The sequence below is a fragment of the Hemisphaericaspora subhashii genome (genome assembly GCF_019202705.1).
Source record: "Hemisphaericaspora subhashii strain CBS 10753 chromosome Unknown scaffold60, whole genome shotgun sequence".
In the NCBI taxonomy this organism is placed as follows: domain Eukaryota; kingdom Fungi; phylum Ascomycota; class Pichiomycetes; order Serinales; family Debaryomycetaceae; genus Hemisphaericaspora; species Hemisphaericaspora subhashii.
Window position 1 is genome coordinate 20,906 of NW_026057228.1, and position 18,526 is coordinate 39,431.

Consider the following 18,526-nt stretch of genomic DNA (forward strand, 5'->3'; position numbering starts at 1 on the left):
AAAAACTTTTTTTTTGCTGCGAACCAAATCCTCTAGAATGAATTTAATTGGTCACTTTGGCAACCGAAGTGACACTACAAATAATGAGCTGAAAACTAAGCCATTGTATTAACAATCCCCATACACAATATATCGGGACATAAACGGGTACAACGGTAAAATTTCTCAGTAAATCTGAGCAATGTCTGATGCTTATAATTTTGGATTCCCGGACGTAGCCTTAAGTCTGAATTGGATTACGTTAAACATACATTGAAATCAGTAGAACTGCATTCTCTTTTTATTCCTTTCCCAATCGGACACATAAATTTATAAATGGTTGCGAGCAAAAGAAGGTAGCGATTTCTTGATTCACAGGAAAATGTTTATCCCTTAATTGACCTTTATGCATCAACTTCAAGAAAATGAAATGTAATTCTTCGTTTGTTTTTTGATGACTATAGTTGTTTATCTTACATTCAGTAGACCATTAATAGCTTTTCTGGCGATATTTGTTATTCCAAGTAGACCAAGAAAAACGGAAGGTAGAATTCGTTTCACATTCTCCGGAGAATAAACCTGATTCAATGTAGAATTTGATTATCTCTACGAAAAAATATCCAAAAGTATTGTTTACTTCAAGGGACTTCCAATATACTATCGAAATAAGGTAGTTTGGGGGTTCCTGTGTAAATATTTCAATTCTTTGATTTATATGTGAGTTTAATCGAGGTGTTCTTTACAATTCTAATGAATTGATCTTTTTTTTGCAAATCTTCTGACAAAATTTTGCAACCTAGAAAAATTATACACTTAGGAGGATAAAACATCATACAATTGATTTCAAAACAAATTTATGAAGTTATTAAAATGAAATACACACGTTGCCTTTATATACAGATACTTAGAGAAAGGGAAGATAACTACTTTAAAATGAATACAATATATTCTTCTGTAATCTATTTTCCATCAATGGGAATGCTAAATTCACCTTCCTCTGAGATTACTTTAAATTCTACTTTAAACAAATTCTCTCGCCTTTCTTCTAAATGCATTACAGTCTCTTAACCATTGTTTATAATCTTTCAAAGAATAAATCTTCTCACCATAATAGTCAGGAATTGGATTAGAAAAACTTTGAGAAGATGGATCAGGTCTCTTTTCACGAAGTCTCTTTAAAAATTCTTTATTTCTAATTTCATATTGAGCAATTTTTGATTTATGTAATACTTTGAATACTGAAGTACCCATGAATGGTCCAATTAAATACCCAACTAAACCACCGAGGATGACACCACCTCCCATAACCATCAATGGATCAAATCCCATTATTGGTTTTTCAACATCAATTTCAATATTACCGAGATATGTTAAAGTAAGGGCACTACCACCAAAACCAGTAATTATACCGGCAATAGTATTGAATCTATTGTTCAGTTTCTTTAATGTAAAATAATCGACCCATGACATATATGAACTAGAATTCTTGGAAGTGGAATTAAATCTGACTGAACCCATTGCTCTTCTGAGAATGGTTCTATTGTAAACCCCAATGGTGAACATGCTTGCTATTTATGATGATTGAAAAATGAAAAATAAAGACGCAAAAAAGCTATTTGAATTCTAAGGAATGCAAAGTATAAGTAAAGATAAAACAACAAACGATGAAATTCGAGTAGGATTCCAAACTGATCTATGAATAGATATAACTAAAATATAAATATATCAAGTGATCCAATACAAACGCAAGGGAGACAGCACCGCGAAAAGTTTTTTTTTGGTTTTGTTAAAAGGTTTGTCTGGTGGTGCGAAGGAGGTTAGCTTTTGTTAGCAGGAAAGAGAAAATCGTATCTTTCTATCTTTACATTCCCTTACAAAGAACCATTAAAACTGCGTCTTGGTGTTTTATTCAAATTCTAAGATACACCCAGAAACAAAATCAATCTCTTTTGGATTGGTTATACATTTGCAAGGGACATTTCCATCTAATGAAATGATAGGTTTGTTAGTCGTGTACATACCAAAACAACCTTATAGAATAATGCAAAAAAACCACTCAAAAATTTTTACTCTTTGAAAATCAACAACCAATTTTTTTTTTACAACCACCTTTTTCCATCAAAACAAATCAATTTAATTAATCTTTCAATCCAATCCAAATCAAATAAAAGGAATCCATTGTTTTTTCATACCAAGTACACGCACAAATCAGAAAAACAAACAATCAAACATAAAAAAAGTTAGATTTATTATAAATATTTTAAAACTAACTATACCCCTTGTGACATTCTTTTTGTTATTTCATAAGATTAATATTTTTATCTATTTGATTGCAAAAAACTAATCTATCAAAATAACAGGCACAGAAAATGAATGGTGCAATAGTATCCAATGGGTCTCTAGTCCCATCTTCCGCGGTGTCTACTCCTGCAACATCTACATCCAGCGTTGATGGGGAACAGCAGAATGGTGGTTATAAAATCTTATATCCCAGGACCAAAGAACAATTAAATGAATTGTTAGATAGATATTATAAATTGCTTTACGCGTCTGATCAATTAAAACAAGACTTCGCAAAGAGAGAAGATAAGCACAATAAGAAATTTGAAGATCCAAACTTAAAAGAGAAGTTGAGAATTGAAACAATCCTTGCTCAAGTTAGCAAATCTCAAGATGAGTTTAATAAGGAACAAGATGAATTTATACAGGAATTGTTGACCACTGAAGTTGATGATGAAGAAATAGGCGAGTTTGATTCCGAGTTATTCGAGAAACAAGTTGCAGGATTATTATTATTATCTAAAGACGTTGATTTACCTGAAAACTTACAACGTGATTTCCAAACTATAGGAACGAAAGCCAATGATGAAACTACAGATAAGGCTTCCATAGATTCAATACTTGAAAAATTGACAACGCTTGATTCAGATTTTGAGAATAGAGCGAAGCAACAAGGTGTCAAAATTCCATTACCATTATCAGCGGTTGACCCACTTTATGCTCCATTAGGAAACTTCCACACCGAAAAGCTTATAGGTAACAAAATATCTCAACGCTTAAAAGAATTGGAAAACCTCCCGGGGAATCTTGGTACTTTTTCATTCAATGAAGACCAGGAAATTGATAGTCTCAAAATCAGAGCTTTAATCGAAATCAAGGCACTTCGACTCTTGGCTAAACAGAAACAACTCAAACACAATGTGCTACTCCATGAATCACAACAAGTGAAGTTCCTTCACCCCGATCTCAAGAATCATCCATTATGTCTTTCAGAAAAACGGTCATTTAACATTCGTCCAAAAATCGAACAATACAATCCTCAACTTCTTGCGGTCCAATTAGAAGAGCTCAAAAGACAAGAAGCTAAAGAATATAAACGTCAAATGCACATTATCAAGGTTGATCAAATTCTTGAAAGTTCTTTGGCATTGGGTAATGCAAAATATCAACGTGACCATTATAGATCCCATAACCTTGTTAGGCAAATTACCAACTTCCATCAAAATACAGAAAAGGAAGAATCTAAGAAATTAGAAAAGACTGCCAAACAGAGATTGCAAGCTTTAAAAGCAAATGATGAAGAAGCATATATAAAGCTATTAGATCAAACAAAGGATCATAGAATCACCCATCTTTTGAAACAAACAAATCAATTCTTGGACTCTTTGGCTCAACAGGTCCGTGCTCAACAAGAAGAAGCAACCCTACCTTTGGAGAAGAGTGGTAGTCCTGAAGACATTATAGAACCCAAGGTAAGCGAAGATGGAAATGATGAATTGAGAGAAAAAATCGATTATTATGAAGTTGCTCATCGTATCAAGGAAGAAGTTAAAGAACAACCTAAAATCTTAGTTGGTGGTAAATTAAAAGAATATCAAGTTAAGGGTTTGCAATGGATGGTTTCTTTATACAACAATAAATTGAATGGTATTTTAGCAGATGAAATGGGGTTAGGTAAAACTATTCAATCTATCTCCTTGATTGCATATCTTATTGAAAGAAAGCATGAAGATAAATTCTTGGTAATTGTTCCGCTTTCTACAATTACCAATTGGACATTAGAATTTGAAAAATGGGCTCCTAGTGTGAAAGTCATTGTATATAAAGGTTCACAACAACAACGTCGTTCAATGCAACCTGAGATCAGAGTAGGTAACTTCCAAGTGTTGTTAACTACATATGAATATATTATTAGAGAACGTCCATTGTTAGCTAAATTCCAATATTCTCATATGATTATAGATGAAGGTCATAGAATGAAAAATGCTCAATCCAAATTGTCTCAAACATTGAGAACATATTATAAGACGAAAAATAGATTAATTTTGACTGGTACTCCATTACAAAACAATTTACCTGAATTGTGGGCATTATTGAACTTTGTCCTTCCAAGAATTTTCAATTCCGTTAAATCGTTTGATGAATGGTTTAATACTCCATTTGCCAATACTGGTGCTCAAGAAAAGATAGAATTAACCGAAGAAGAATCATTATTAGTTATTAGAAGATTACATAAAGTCTTACGTCCATTCTTATTACGTCGTTTGAAGAAAGATGTGGAAAAGGATTTACCCGACAAGGTCGAAAAGGTTCTTAAATGTAATCTCTCGGCTCTTCAATATGTCCTTTATCAACAAATGTTAACCCACAATGCACTCTTCCTAGGAGCTGATGTTGGAGGTGCCAAAAGTGGTATCAAAGGTCTTAATAATAAGATTATGCAATTACGTAAGATTTGTAATCATCCATTCGTATTTGAAGAAGTTGAAACCGTATTAAATTCCCAAAAACTCACTAATGATTTAATTTGGCGTGTAAGTGGTAAATTTGAATTATTAGATCGTATATTACCAAAATTCAAAAAATCAGGTCATCGTGTGTTGATGTTTTTCCAAATGACTCAAATTATGGATATAATGGAAGATTTCTTAAGATGGCGTGATATGAAGTATTTAAGACTTGATGGATCAACCAAAGCTGATGAACGTCAAGATATGTTGAAAGCATTTAATGCTCCTGGTTCTGAATATTTCTGCTTTTTATTGTCGACCCGTGCTGGTGGGTTAGGTTTGAATTTACAAACAGCCGATACGGTTGTTATTTTCGATACTGATTGGAACCCTCATCAAGATTTACAAGCACAAGACAGAGCCCATCGTATTGGACAAAAGAATGAAGTGAGAATTTTAAGATTGATTACAAATGATTCTGTTGAAGAAGTTATTTTGGAAAGAGCCCATCAGAAATTGGATATTGATGGAAAGGTTATTCAAGCTGGTAAATTCGATAACAAATCCACCGCAGAAGAACAAGAAGCATTTTTGAAGAGATTATTAGAAGCAGATGCCAAAGGTGCTGATAATGAAGAGAATGATTCTTTGGATGACGAAGAATTGAATGAAATATTGGCCAGATCAGAGGATGAAAAGGTTTTATTTGCTGAAATGGATAAAGAACGTAAGGAGAATGATAAAATTTTCAAAGCAAGGTTGATTGAAAGAGATGAGTTACCACCAGTATTTACTGAAGATATTTCTCATCATTTCGAAAAGGATACGAAAGAATTAGCTCGTATGAGAGAAAAGAAGAGGGTCAAATATGATGATGGATTGACTGAAGAGCAATGGTTGATGGCTATGGATGATGATAATGATACAATTGAGGAAGCTATTAAACGTAAGGAGTCACGTATTGCTAAACGTAAAAGAAATAAGGCAATTAGGGAAGGGTTATTGGTTGAAGATATCAAGGACGACGAAGTTGGAGAAGAGGATGATGACGACTATGAAGCTGCAGCAGCTCCTAGAAAGAGAGCTCGTAGAACTAGAACTCCATTACCACATATTTCATCACCTGAGAATAACAACACAGAACAAGATGATGACGAGGATGAACATATAGATGAACAACCAGTTGTTGACCGATTTACATTGAAATGTTTACAAGTTCTTGATGAAATTTGTGAATTGACAGATCCAGAAGATGGTCATAACTTAAGTGATATTTTCATCAAATTGCCTAGTCGTAAGTTATATCCTGATTATTATCTGATAATTAAGAAGCCAGTTTCAATTAATCAAATCAAGAAACATTTAGAACAAGAAAAGTATGGCCAATTTAGTGAATTTATTGATGATTTGAAACAAATGTGTTTGAATGCCAAAACATACAATGAAGAAGGTTCTTTTGTTTATACAGATGCTGATGTCATTGAACAATTGATCGAGAAGAAATTGGCTCAAGAGACTCACATAGATCAATGAGTGGCCCAGTCGGAAATCAGATTCCAGCGAAATCCTAAACAATTAGAAACGGATAAACGCGAAACATAGTGGGGTAAATAAATGGAAAATGATTCCGAGGAATTATTGAGAGTGTGGTTGTGTTCTTTTTTTCTGGTGTTATGCCGATAAGTCCGTCGTTGATGTTTGTTTTAACATAGTGTATAGTATATATTTGTAAGGTTATAGTAATAAAAGACATGTAATTTGTAGTGGCTAGTACATGTTGTGTACACGTTGTAGTAATGGTAAAAGTTCCAAAAAAACGTTAAAAGTAAAGCTTGAACTATAACTTAAAAATTCACCCAATGGTGGTCGAGTAAATTCATATTACGCGTTTTTGATGGGTCGTGCAAAAATTACATATTTTTTGTTCCTTTATCAATGACCCCCCCACAGTTTTCCAAAATAACCCTCCAAGATAACAAGAAACGTTTGTGGATACGTGTTATACTCTATCAAATATTACAAGCATTCAAATACAGATGAATTGACTAGTATGAAACTAACTACAGATCATCAAGTCTGTAAATGTAGTATAATTTCAAATGTACATAAATGATGATCTTATGTAACAAAAAAAATATGAAATGCTTCGGTACTGCAAATTTTAGATCCCGAAGAAGAAAAAAAATATGATGCAATTAAAAATAAATTCTAGAACACATTTGCAATTTGTCATTAAAAATCAAATTTGTATAACATTCTATAATTAATTAAAGAGATTATCTACGAAATCAATTCAAGTCATAATCATTCAATAAATTGAACTGATTTATAACAAAATAATAAACTTGAACATATCGTCACGTAAATCTAATCTGAAATTGTAACTATATTTGAAAGTAAAAACAACAAGCCAATCCCCAAGGACCAAACCCCTCCATTGTACACCAAGACCATAATTTTTTCTTTCTTTCATGATTAACCTTTTTTTTCTTTATGCGCCTCCCCCGTTTTGAATAGTTTTTCCCCATTGAGTATTTAACCCTGAATAAATTTCCAAAATTTTTCAATTCCCATTAGAATTTCCTTTCTTCTTTTCCTTTCTTCTTATTATCATATTCTAAATTATTAATTATCAAATAATAATGTCTGCAATTGCCATCAGACCAACAATTGGTAGAATTACCAAAACTCATACCGCCAAGTTCAGATACACCAGATTCACCCAATTCTCATTATTAGGTGCTTCTGGTTTAACTGCCGCTTTAGCTACTTATTTTTATAATGAAAGACAGCAAAAGAACAGCAACAACAACAATAACAATAACAACAATAACAACGGCGGTAGAAACGTCACCAAAGCTGGATTTTTAGGTCTCTTATCAGGTTCCGCAGCTGCCAATGTTCATCAAGCCCAAGTTCCAAACGGAAAGGGTTTCAAAGATTATCAACAAGTTTATAACGATATTGCAGCCAAAATTGCTGAATATCCAGAATATGACGAAAACTCGGGTTTCAATGCCGTTTTATTAAGATTATCCTGGCACTCGTCTGGTACCTATGTCAAGGAAAGTAATTCCTATGGTTCATATGGTGGTACTATGATTTACGGTCCTGAAGAATTAGATGGTGCTAACAATGGTTTAGCAAATGCTAGATCATTCTTGCAAGAATTTGCAGTTAAATATCCATGGATTTCTCGTGGTGATTTATGGACTTTAGCTGGTGTTGCAGGTGTTCAAGAAGCTGGTGGTCCAAAGATCCCATGGGGTCCTGGTCGTGTTGACGATAATTCTGGTAAGAATGTTCCTCCAAATGGTTTGTTACCTGATGCTTCTAGAGATGGTAAATATGTCAAGGATCTTTTCGCTCGTATGGGTTTTAATGAACAAGAAACTGTTGCCTTACTTGGTGCTCACGTTTTAGGTAGATGTCATCCTCAACATTCTGGTTATAAAGGTCCTTGGGGTCCTTCCTTTAATCAATTCACTAATGATTTCTATGTCAGATTATTAGGTGATTGGCAAGTTAAGAAATGGGATGGTCCAAAACAATATGAAGACAAGGAAACTGGAGAATTCATGATGTTGCCAACTGATATTGCTTTGAAGGAAGAACCATACTTTATCAAGTATGTTAGACAATACGCAAACGACCAAGATTTGTTCTTTAAGGATTTCGCTGATGCTTATTCCAGATTGATTTCTTTAGGTGTTACATATCCTAAAGGATTCAAGCTTTGGGAATTCCAAACTTTAGACGAACAAGAAGGTTATTAAAATTGACGTTTGAGAGACATTTTGTGTAATTTATATAGTTTTATCTATTTATATGGACGTATGATATGTTACTAATTTAGATCCATTGTGTAGTGTACGCAGGTACAGCAAAATTACCACTGTACAAAATTTTGCAACAAGTGATGTAACTTGTGTTACCCGGAACTACTGTGCAATTATGGGACTGGTTGAGTAAATTACAGACCAATTCCAATTTGGGTCTTGTCTTCTAATAAATGGGGATCACACGACCACCTGAAAAAAATTTGAAAAATTTTCAATTCCATTCCACAGTGCGCCTAATGAATCTATAAAAAAAACTTTTCACTTCTCATTCTTGCATTGTCATCTCTTCTTCTTCTTCTTCTTTCTCATCATCAAGTAATCACAATGAAGTACATCCAAACCGATCAAATCTTAGATATCCCAGAAGGTGTTACCGTCTCCATCAATGCCAGATCCATCAAGGTCACCGGTCCAAGAGGTGAATTATCCAAGGACTTAAAACATATTGATGTTACTTTCGCTAAGATTTCTAACCGTGCCATCAAGATCACTGTCCACAACGGTGACAGAAAGCACGTTGCTGCTTTACGTACCGTCAAGTCTTTAATTGCTAACTTGATCACCGGTGTTACCAAGGGTTACCAATACAAGATGAGATTTGTCTATGCGCATTTCCCAATTAACGTTAACGTTATCCAAAAGGATGGTGAAAACTTTGTTGAAATCAGAAACTTCTTGGGTGAAAAGAGAGTTAGACAAGTTAAGATTACCGATGGTGTTACTATGGAAATCTCCACTGCTCAAAAGGATGAATTAATTGTTTCTGGTAACTCTTTAGAAGATGTTTCTCAAAACGCTGCTGATATTCAACAAATCTGTCGTGTTAGAAACAAGGATATCCGTAAGTTCTTGGATGGTATTTATGTTTCCGAACGTGGTACTATTGTTCAAGATCTTTAAGGGTGTTGTTAACAACGGCTGTTGGTTTTTTTAATGAAACGATTTGTATATTTAATTAGGGTATAGTTCAAGGATTATAATTTTTTGGGTTAGAACCCGGTTTTCCGAAACTTTCAAGTGGAATCGTTATAGAGTCTCAGTTTAATATAGAGCCACCTACGATACCACACAGTAGACTTTATTAGTGCGCGCAGTAATTTCCAAGTAATTAGAATGTAATTTTGTCTTACTTTTTGGAAGAGAAGTATGACTAACATAGATTAATTTTGGTGAACTGTTTCTTATTTTGAGCACTGTTTCTTTGAGCTGTATGGACTTGAAACTTGTAAAAGTTAACTTGTGATTTTAATGGCTGTATACTGAATGGATTTAGTATCAGTTTTTAGGATTTTAGGATTAACTTTTAGCCGTTTCTGATGTCCGGTTCCGGTCCCTTCAAAATCATGGAATTTTTCAATGTTAATTATGAATGACTAAAACTTCAGACATAATTCTTATTCCATACATTTCTTCAACAGCCCCGAACATGTCACCTATTAAAGTTGCATTTCTAGGTCCAGAGGGGACCTATACCCATCAAGTATGTATCTATATCTGTCATCATACTTAATAATTCAATCTAACATTATGATTTCTAGGCCGTGATTCAACAATTCGGTACAGACATAACAGCTCTTCCCCAAAAAACAATTGGAGATTGTTTTGAAGCCATAAATAACCATGACGTCAACTATGCAATTGTTCCATTCGAAAACTCCACCAATGGACAAGTTGTTTTCACATATGATCTTTTACGTGATTGGTATCTCTCACCAACAACATCGTCATCACCACCTCCAAGTTTCAAGATAGTAGGTGAACAATACGTCTCCATCCATCACAACTTTCTAACAAATGCCAAATCGATTGATGATATAACTACCATATATTCCCATCCACAAGTCTGGACTCAAGTCACAAAATTCTTAGCGGGTATCAAAAAGAATATTGTCAAAATTGACGTTGGGTCAACTTCAAAAGCAGCAGAAATGGTAAGTCAAGATAAAACCAACTCGACTGCAGCAATTTCATCAAAGATGAGTGCTGTCTTATACGGACTACCAATGATGCATGAAAGTATTGAGGATAATGTGACAAATACCACCAGATTCTTAGTCTTGGGATATGATTATCCACCTTCCCCACCTCCACCTTCAAAAGAAGATAACCCAGATCAGATTGATCAAGAAGAAGGAACAATGATAACATCATTGATGTTTACAATCGATAATGAATCAAACCCAGGTTCTCTTTGTGATGTGTTGCTTAAATTCAAAACCCATGGAATCAATTTGACATCGATTACATCACGTCCTGCTGGTAATTTGAATCAACCATGGACATATGTGTTCTTTGTTGAGTTATTGGGACCACTTAAAAATGAAGATAAGGTTTGGGTTGATGAATTGGGGATTCAAGGACTGAAGGTGGTCGTGTTAGGGTCATTTAAACGTAGTTGGAGATATGAAGCAAGTTTGAGAAAACCCACAATAAGAGAATAGATAGTAGAGAATAATTAGCATTTGTATATTTATTATAACTTCTTTATTTCCCCCCGTATATATAGACAGACTATTATTGGTATCTAGTAAAACCTTACAAAATGAACGAGAAGCTGACCTTGATGATGTGAGCAAAAATATCCCCTTGATTTAAACTCAACATATGAAATAGAAATACAATATATTATTAGCATAGCTAGTAGTATTCAAGTAACCAAACGCAGCTTTACTAAATCTAAGCACCAAACTTTTGATATGTCCATTCCATATTATCTAATGGACATGCATTTCTTGTTTTTAACCATCTTTTGATACAATGTAAATGGAAAGCATGATTACAAACACCCCATGCGGCTATACATTCTTCTCCACTATTAGCTATAGAATTAGGTTGACATTCAATACAAGGTTCCATTAAATGATTCCTACAAATTGCACAATTTTCAATCTGGATGTCTAAATCGGAATGTTAGTAAATCTAATCTGAATAACGCGTGTTTTAAAATGAAATTAATACATACCCCATGACCAGAATGCTACTGCTGTCCATTTCTTTACTTCGAATTTCTGTTTGGATGTTGATGGTGTTGATGATTTGCCTGGTTGTGGTGTTGATGTTTCACTCTTGGAGTCTGCTACAACTTCTAAAATAAAATTTGGTGTTAGTAATAATGATACTTCAATCTCCTGTTATACTAATAAAAGTTAACATACCATCGATATCCATTCGATCTTCATCTGCCATTGTGTTGTTTTATATTTATGTAAAGTATGTTACTTTGTGGATTACTAAGAAACCAACTTCAAGGGTTGTTAATTAATTTTTTTTGTCCCAGTCGCCAACTTTTGATGGTTGAGATATTGTGTGTTCAAGAAAAAACATATAGAGAGAGAGAGATTGGGTTGCAAATTAAATTTTACTTTTACCTTATAAACTTACATATATCTATTAAACTATTATTATAATTATTGTTCACATTGTAATGACAACAATATTCGTGGAATTGGATTTCTCCACTTCTGCAAATCTTATTCCAATTGAAGGAGGGAATTCACATTGAACCTTCTAGTCTTAACTTTTAATCCTAGCATTTGCTCTAACCTATCATAAAATTCATTTGCAAATTTCATGTTTTTTCGATGATTCTTTAATAACCTATTGTTTGATAGATCTAAACTATTCAATCTATTACTAATATCTCCATCATCAGTATCTATAATCTGGATCAGGGTAATTTCATTTTCTGAGAGATCCAATGTTTGAACGGCTTTAAATGCATCAGGAATAAAAATAGGTCCCTTGAATGAATTATTACAAAGACTCAAATAGATCAAATTAGGAGGTAAGCGAACATTCGGATCAAAAGATTCAATCCAACAATATCCAAGATCTAAATGGGTAAATCGTGTCATTTTAGCATTGTAAAACCTATCAAACAATGGAAATTTCGAAGATATTGATTCAAGACAGTTCTCTCTCAAGTCTAATCGCGTTAGTTTAATTGGAGGTTCCCATTCCTCCAAGCCGGAAATACCATTAGAAAATAGCTCCAACTCTGACAAATTTACCAATTGAGTCCAATTAACTCCAGGTGAATTATATGAACAAAGCTCCCGTAGTCGATTCCCAGATAATGCAAGACTCTTCAATGAATTGGGAAACTGTATCCCATGCAAACTACTAAGATTACATTCTGATAAATTCAACTCAGTCAAACCCTCGGGGAATCTAATGCGGCCATATTTTCTAAGGTTTTCTAGATTGTTCACCTGGTTGAGACCGCTGCAGCATTCTAATCCTAGAATACGAAGCTTACTAGGAAACTTAAAATAGCCTTCCAGGGCAACTTCGCCATTATTTTCTTGTAAAAACGAAGCTGCATTATTTTGCGATAAATCTAGTATCTCTAAACTTTCTGGTAATTCACCCAATTTCGAAAAAGTCTTGATCTTATTTCCTTCAACGGTTAATATCTCTAACCGCTGAGGCCAGTATATTTGGTTGGCAAGCATTCCATCCAATGCTAAATCGTCAAGCATATTATTAGCTAATGAAATATTCTCTAGCATAGGTGGCCAGCCATTTCCTGTCTGATCCTCAATACAGCTTATACTATTATAAGTTAGGTCCAATGCCATTAGAGTTCGTGGTAGATAAGAGAGTTCTAAAGTCAGGAAAAAATTGTGCGCTAGCATAAGCACTGACAAATTCAATGCCGGTAAACTTTTCATAACTCTACCTGAATCATTAATATTGCATTGATTGAAATAAAGTTCTTTTACCGTATCTGGAATAATCAATGTCGATAAATCAGTTTGAGGATTCCATGCTATATCTAAACATCGCAATTTTTTTGGCAACATCACTCCTTTCCATTCAGAAATCTCATGCTTCAAAAATACAATATTTTCAAGATTAGGATGGTTAGCCAATTTCTCATTTAATATTAACCCCCGCTTCATATTTATCAATGGATTATTTGAGAAATGAATTCTTGATAAATTGTTAAATCCCAATAAATAATTAAAATCAGTTGAGCTCATATCATAATTCTCCAATGTTATCTCTATTGCCCCAACACTGCCATTCTTAAACCATTCCTCAAATTCTCCCAATAAAGCCTTCATGGACCCGAAATCACCACCACCACTTACAATCAACACCTTTTTTGGTCTTAGATCAGGATTCTCATCCAAAAATTGTTTGATTTGAAAATATGATCGAAATACAATAAAATCCCTAAATATTTCTGAAAGCAGTGAGGAATAAAAATATGGTCTCTGAGTAGGTGCTAGTACGAAATGAAGTTCTTTATTAAAGTATTCTTCAATCACAAATTGTCTTATCTCATTGTCTTGATCCAAAGTCATCAAAAAATCAACGAGAAGATCTTGGGTTAATTGCTCAATAATTTGACGGAGTATGTCATGCGGAAATTTACATAAGTACTTATGTATGAAGGCATTTATATAATCTAGCAGAAACGGATCGATAGTCATCTAAAAGAATAACTTTTGCACAGGTTCGTGTGTAGGATTAGTAATGTATGGTTTGTTCGGTGAAAAAATATAGTGACCTATGAGCACGCTACCAGATGTAGATGCTACCAACTGTTATGGGCGAAACCGTTGTTGGGGTTAATTTGGTAGACTTGATACAAACAGAGCAATAACCTACCACCCAGATAGACAAATAAGGCAGAAAGTTATTATAGTATTTCATTCTATACGAATTCAACTCACTGTAGGAAAAAAATCATTCAAAGGCGGATCTTCAAGAGCCTTCGGGACTAGTAGTCTCATTTAAAACATGTGTAACCTACCCATTTCAAGACCGGGGTGGAATTAGAGTACTGCGTTCACAATTAGCATACATTATAGTTTGAGCTGTGTTTCCACGTAGCCTTACAAATGTTGTTATGTGATCAACTGTTCAATTGGTGATTTTCATTGTTCTGACTGCTTCATTAGAGTGTCTCTCGGCTAAGATATCTGTGATACTCTCTTTTAGTAAGCTATTTATGCTCTTCTTTTTTATAACCTTACCCATCTAATCCAAGTTTCATTCATTGAATGAAATCGAGAAAAGATTTCATTTCACAAAATCGGCTTGACAAATGAGCTCAACTCAAAGTCGGCCATTGCATCTTACTAACTACTGATAAACACCTCTATTACCAGGATAAACTGCATTTGCATGCATTAATGTGCAAAGTAGACAGTTTTTGTAACTGAGGCTAGTGAACATATGCACTTTTTGCAGCCCAAAAATATTTTTTTGCGCTTTTTGTATGTACATGTAATTTGCCACAAGGTCTTGCAGGTGTGTAATTGTGTAGCAATTCAAGCGAGTCATGGAGACCGGAAGTCGAAAAAGCCAACCAAGGGGGAGGATTGGTAATAAGGAATAAAATATAAGATACAAGCACGCCGTTATCAAGTAAGATACTAAGCATCCTCAAAAATGGTTGCAAATTCTTAAAATCCAAATACACCAGCAAAAGCTACATGTGTGTCGGATTTGGAATAAACTTCTTTCCTGGTAGATTGGGATTTCTCTTATATCCTGCTTGAAGGAAGTGAATACAAAAGAAAGAATTATCAAACCGAACCACTCATACTTAATTGGAACTATACGGTATTAGATTTCACCAAATTCAGCAATGATTATGAAAGTTTAGAAAGTTATGAAGAACACCTTGAGATCCATTTGACATTGTTTGGGAGCTCTTTTATAAGCTTGAGACCCTATTTTGGAGTAGATTACAAGTGAAAGAGGCTTCAAACAGCTTCATGCTATTATTCTAAGCCAAGTATTACAATAGATAACAACGGAAGCCTTAGAAGTTAATTATTTTAAAGAAACCCAGTGAATTGGATGTACAACGATAAATTATAAGATATTCGATGCTGGTATATCATAGTGTTTATCCATACTGCAGAGTTTGCAACCAAAAAAAAAATAAACATTTGTATTTTAGTTCATCTGGACCTAGGGACTAGACCATCTATATATGACTTCTATTTCTAGGTAAGCACTCTATTACCACAATACGATATAAGTATTTAAAATCTTTTATCCCAAGAATTTCCCCGGAAAGATAATTCTTTCGTCAACGTGAATCTCGTTCGCTTGAATGTATATGAAATTTTTGTTGTCACTGATAAACATCTGACTGACATTTGATATCGCATTGTTGAAATGTATTTGCTAACTCCTGTAAGAGATTGTATGAAAGTTTCCCTTTTGAATTGTCTTAACTCCAGGAAACATTGGTTGTTAAAGTTGTTGATACGGCGCTATTGCAGAACAATGTCACAAAATAGATCTTTGACGACATTATTTCCTGTTTAGGATATGGCTCCATATGCTTACTAAATCGAACAAACACCATCGTTTAACATTAAAAAGAAGCATAATAGAAGAATTTATTCTTATTAACCCAATGAAACTGTGGAATGAATGTGATAATAGACTTCTAGCCAATAAGAATATAGAAATACTTAAATGTAAATTGACTAAAATATCAGATTGTTCTTCTTCATTGTTTATAGAGAAGAATATAATTAATAGTTGGTATAAAGTACACTACCTTTTGTGTTTTGATTTCTTTTCTTACACTTCTTATGAATTTTATATTACATGTCAAAAGTTAAATGAAAAAAAAAAAAAAAAAAACATTCTTCTTTTAAAATTTTAAAATTTTATATCTTTTCTTTTAAATTAAAAGATTAAAAGTATTATACAATTTTATTATAGAGAGATCTACTTTTCCTATATTGAAATATATATAGACAACAACATAGATAGATATATTACATAATTACACGACCACATTACCCATCAACCCATTACAATCCATAAAGACTAGTATATATATATATATATTAGTCACTCATTACATACACACACACCAACGTATAGAATTAATTATGGATAAATTATTATCTTCCATATTTTGTTGTTCAATTCGTTCAAAAGACGATGGTAACGACAAAATACAACAACGTACAACGACCAGTGTCACTTCAAATAGACCAACACCACCGCCGCCATTGTCATCTGGTACTAATCAAAATAAGAATACAACAACTTCTAATAAACATCCGACTACAGTGACATCAACTTCGGCAACTACATCAACTGAAAGCAGTGCCACTGGAGATAGGAATCTACGAACTAATCCAGATGGATCAGAAAATCATCCTAATACAACCCATCCCAATAACGACAATAATCCTAGGGAAATCGTGGAGCATGATGAAGATGTAGAAGAAGATGACGAAGATGAAGAAGATGACGATGACATATTGAAAGGGAAACAAAGAATATCATCTAAAAAGGAATTATTAGACGACGCCCATTCCGAAACAGATACAATCACCAATACTAATGAAGAAAGTAACAGCACGTCCAAACTTCAACAACAAGGCCAAGAACAACAACAAGAAATACAGAATCAGAGTAGAGAAATTTCTAATGATATAATAACCACTGCCAACCCTGAAAATACATCTAATTCTGTAAATAACACTAAACTCACTGAATTAGAAATTGCCCAATTATCAGAACTATCAGTTGAAGAACATGATGAGACCTCATCAAAGGTGGCGACAAAAATACCAGAACAAATAGTAGTTACCAAACCTCCACAAATTATTGCCACTGGCGAAACCGATGAAGAATATGATGATGAACTAGACGAAGATGACGAAGATGAAGATGAAGAGGATGAAGTAGACGAAGATGACGAATCATATCTTGATTTGACTAAATTACAAGAAGGCCAAGCATATAATCCTGAAACCGGTTATTTATTAGGTCATAAAGATAAGAATTTCGCCGGTAAAAAATGTCTTATTTTAGATCTTGATGAAACATTAGTTCATTCATCATTTAAATATTTACGTACTGCTGATTTTGTCATTCCAGTTGAAATTGATAATCAAATTCATCATGTTTATGTTATTAAACGTCCTGGAGTTGATGAATTTTTGAAAAAAGTTGGTCAATGGTATGAAGTTGTTGTATTTACTGCATCTGTTCTGAAATATGGTGATCCATTATTGGATAAATTAGATCTTCATCAATCAGTACATCATCGTTTATTTAGAGATTCATGTTATAATTATCAAGGTAATTTTATTAAGAATTTATCTCAAGTTGGTAGACCATTAAGAGATACAATTATAATTGATAATTCTCCTGCTTCATATATTTTCCATCCTCAACATTCCATTCCTATTAGTAGTTGGTTTAGTGATACTCATGATAACGAATTATTAGATCTTTTGCCATTATTGGAAGATTTGGCAAAAAGTAATGTCGATGACGTGGGATTAGTCTTAGATATTACCTTATAGAACAGACTCATTGTATTACTTACTACTAATCCTTGTAATAGTTTAATCCCACAACATAGAATGCTGTATCATCACTAAATATTATCTTTCAAACAAATTGCTTGTGTTTTTATGTCATTTGTTAAGTTAAATGATTTTGTTGAAATTGGTTGTAAATTGATAGACTTCGTATAAAAAAGAAAAAAAAACATGTTGGAAAGATTATCTCAATAGAATAAGTCTTAATCGTGTGATTTATTCATATCATAGAGAGAGAAGTTGCTTTCTGGGAGGTTGTTGGCGGTGGTGTTGTTGTAATTGTTGTTGTCATAAGCAGGACTTATGATCTTGTTTACTTACAATTTGTATTTAAGATGGCATTTTTTACTAGATTTTCCAAAACTAAATAAGGAAGTTCTTTCTTTCTTCTTTTTCCTAAGTATAAATATTTTCATAATCTTTCTTACATATTTGTATAAATATAATTAATAAATTAACTGTGCATTCATTCATTGATTGATTCTATATTGTGTATGTGTTCGGACTTTTGAGTCCGTATCCGATTTCGGCTTAAAACGGAATCATTAAAAAAAATCCCAACAATTTTATACTAAACAGGAAATCTCTATTTTGCAATTGATAAGCCAAAAGAGATGTGGTAAATAGAATGATATTTAAGGTGAAACGTCCT

The 18,526-nt window shown here is 33.5% G+C and overlaps 8 protein-coding genes across 8 annotated transcripts; 5 read left to right on the forward strand and 3 right to left on the reverse strand. All coding sequences in view use genetic code 12, as the record gives it.

The window, feature by feature from the left end:
- Nucleotides 1–999: 999 nt before the first annotated feature.
- On the reverse strand, nt 1,000–1,542 carry PAM17 (Pam17p; the record flags this gene model as incomplete). Its single annotated transcript, XM_049405382.1, has 1 exon — nt 1,000–1,542. One exon carries the CDS (start codon nt 1,540–1,542, stop codon nt 1,000–1,002), a length of 543 nt encoding a protein of 180 aa, XP_049264981.1.
- An 806-nt stretch (nt 1,543–2,348) lies between these two features.
- Nucleotides 2,349–6,242, forward strand: J8A68_001705 (RSC chromatin remodeling complex ATPase subunit; the record flags this gene model as incomplete). The annotated part of the gene is made up of 1 exon (XM_049405383.1): nt 2,349–6,242. The coding sequence occupies one exon, from the start codon at nt 2,349–2,351 to the stop codon at nt 6,240–6,242; it is 3,894 nt and encodes a 1,297-aa protein (XP_049264982.1).
- A 1,109-nt stretch (nt 6,243–7,351) lies between these two features.
- On the forward strand, nt 7,352–8,485 carry CCP1 (cytochrome-c peroxidase; the record flags this gene model as incomplete). Its single annotated transcript, XM_049405384.1, has 1 exon — nt 7,352–8,485. The coding sequence occupies one exon, from the start codon at nt 7,352–7,354 to the stop codon at nt 8,483–8,485; it is 1,134 nt and encodes a 377-aa protein (XP_049264983.1).
- A 390-nt stretch (nt 8,486–8,875) lies between these two features.
- Nucleotides 8,876–9,451, forward strand: RPL9B (60S ribosomal protein uL6; the record flags this gene model as incomplete). Its single annotated transcript, XM_049405385.1, has 1 exon — nt 8,876–9,451. The coding sequence occupies one exon, from the start codon at nt 8,876–8,878 to the stop codon at nt 9,449–9,451; it is 576 nt and encodes a 191-aa protein (XP_049264984.1).
- A 526-nt stretch (nt 9,452–9,977) lies between these two features.
- PHA2 (prephenate dehydratase) lies at nt 9,978–10,992 on the forward strand (the record flags this gene model as incomplete). The annotated part of the gene is made up of 2 exons (XM_049405386.1): nt 9,978–10,031; nt 10,090–10,992. 2 exons carry the CDS (start codon nt 9,978–9,980, stop codon nt 10,990–10,992), a joined length of 957 nt encoding a protein of 318 aa, XP_049264985.1.
- A 235-nt stretch (nt 10,993–11,227) lies between these two features.
- HRT1 (SCF ubiquitin ligase complex subunit) lies at nt 11,228–11,737 on the reverse strand (the record flags this gene model as incomplete). Its single annotated transcript, XM_049405387.1, has 3 exons — nt 11,228–11,448; nt 11,514–11,636; nt 11,707–11,737. 3 exons carry the CDS (start codon nt 11,735–11,737, stop codon nt 11,228–11,230), a joined length of 375 nt encoding a protein of 124 aa, XP_049264986.1.
- Nucleotides 11,738–12,021: 284 nt separating this feature from the next.
- J8A68_001710 (uncharacterized protein) lies at nt 12,022–13,863 on the reverse strand (the record flags this gene model as incomplete). The annotated part of the gene is made up of 1 exon (XM_049405388.1): nt 12,022–13,863. The coding sequence occupies one exon, from the start codon at nt 13,861–13,863 to the stop codon at nt 12,022–12,024; it is 1,842 nt and encodes a 613-aa protein (XP_049264987.1).
- A 2,562-nt stretch (nt 13,864–16,425) lies between these two features.
- Nucleotides 16,426–17,856, forward strand: J8A68_001711 (phosphatase; the record flags this gene model as incomplete). Its single annotated transcript, XM_049405389.1, has 1 exon — nt 16,426–17,856. One exon carries the CDS (start codon nt 16,426–16,428, stop codon nt 17,854–17,856), a length of 1,431 nt encoding a protein of 476 aa, XP_049264988.1.
- Nucleotides 17,857–18,526: the final 670 nt, after the last annotated feature.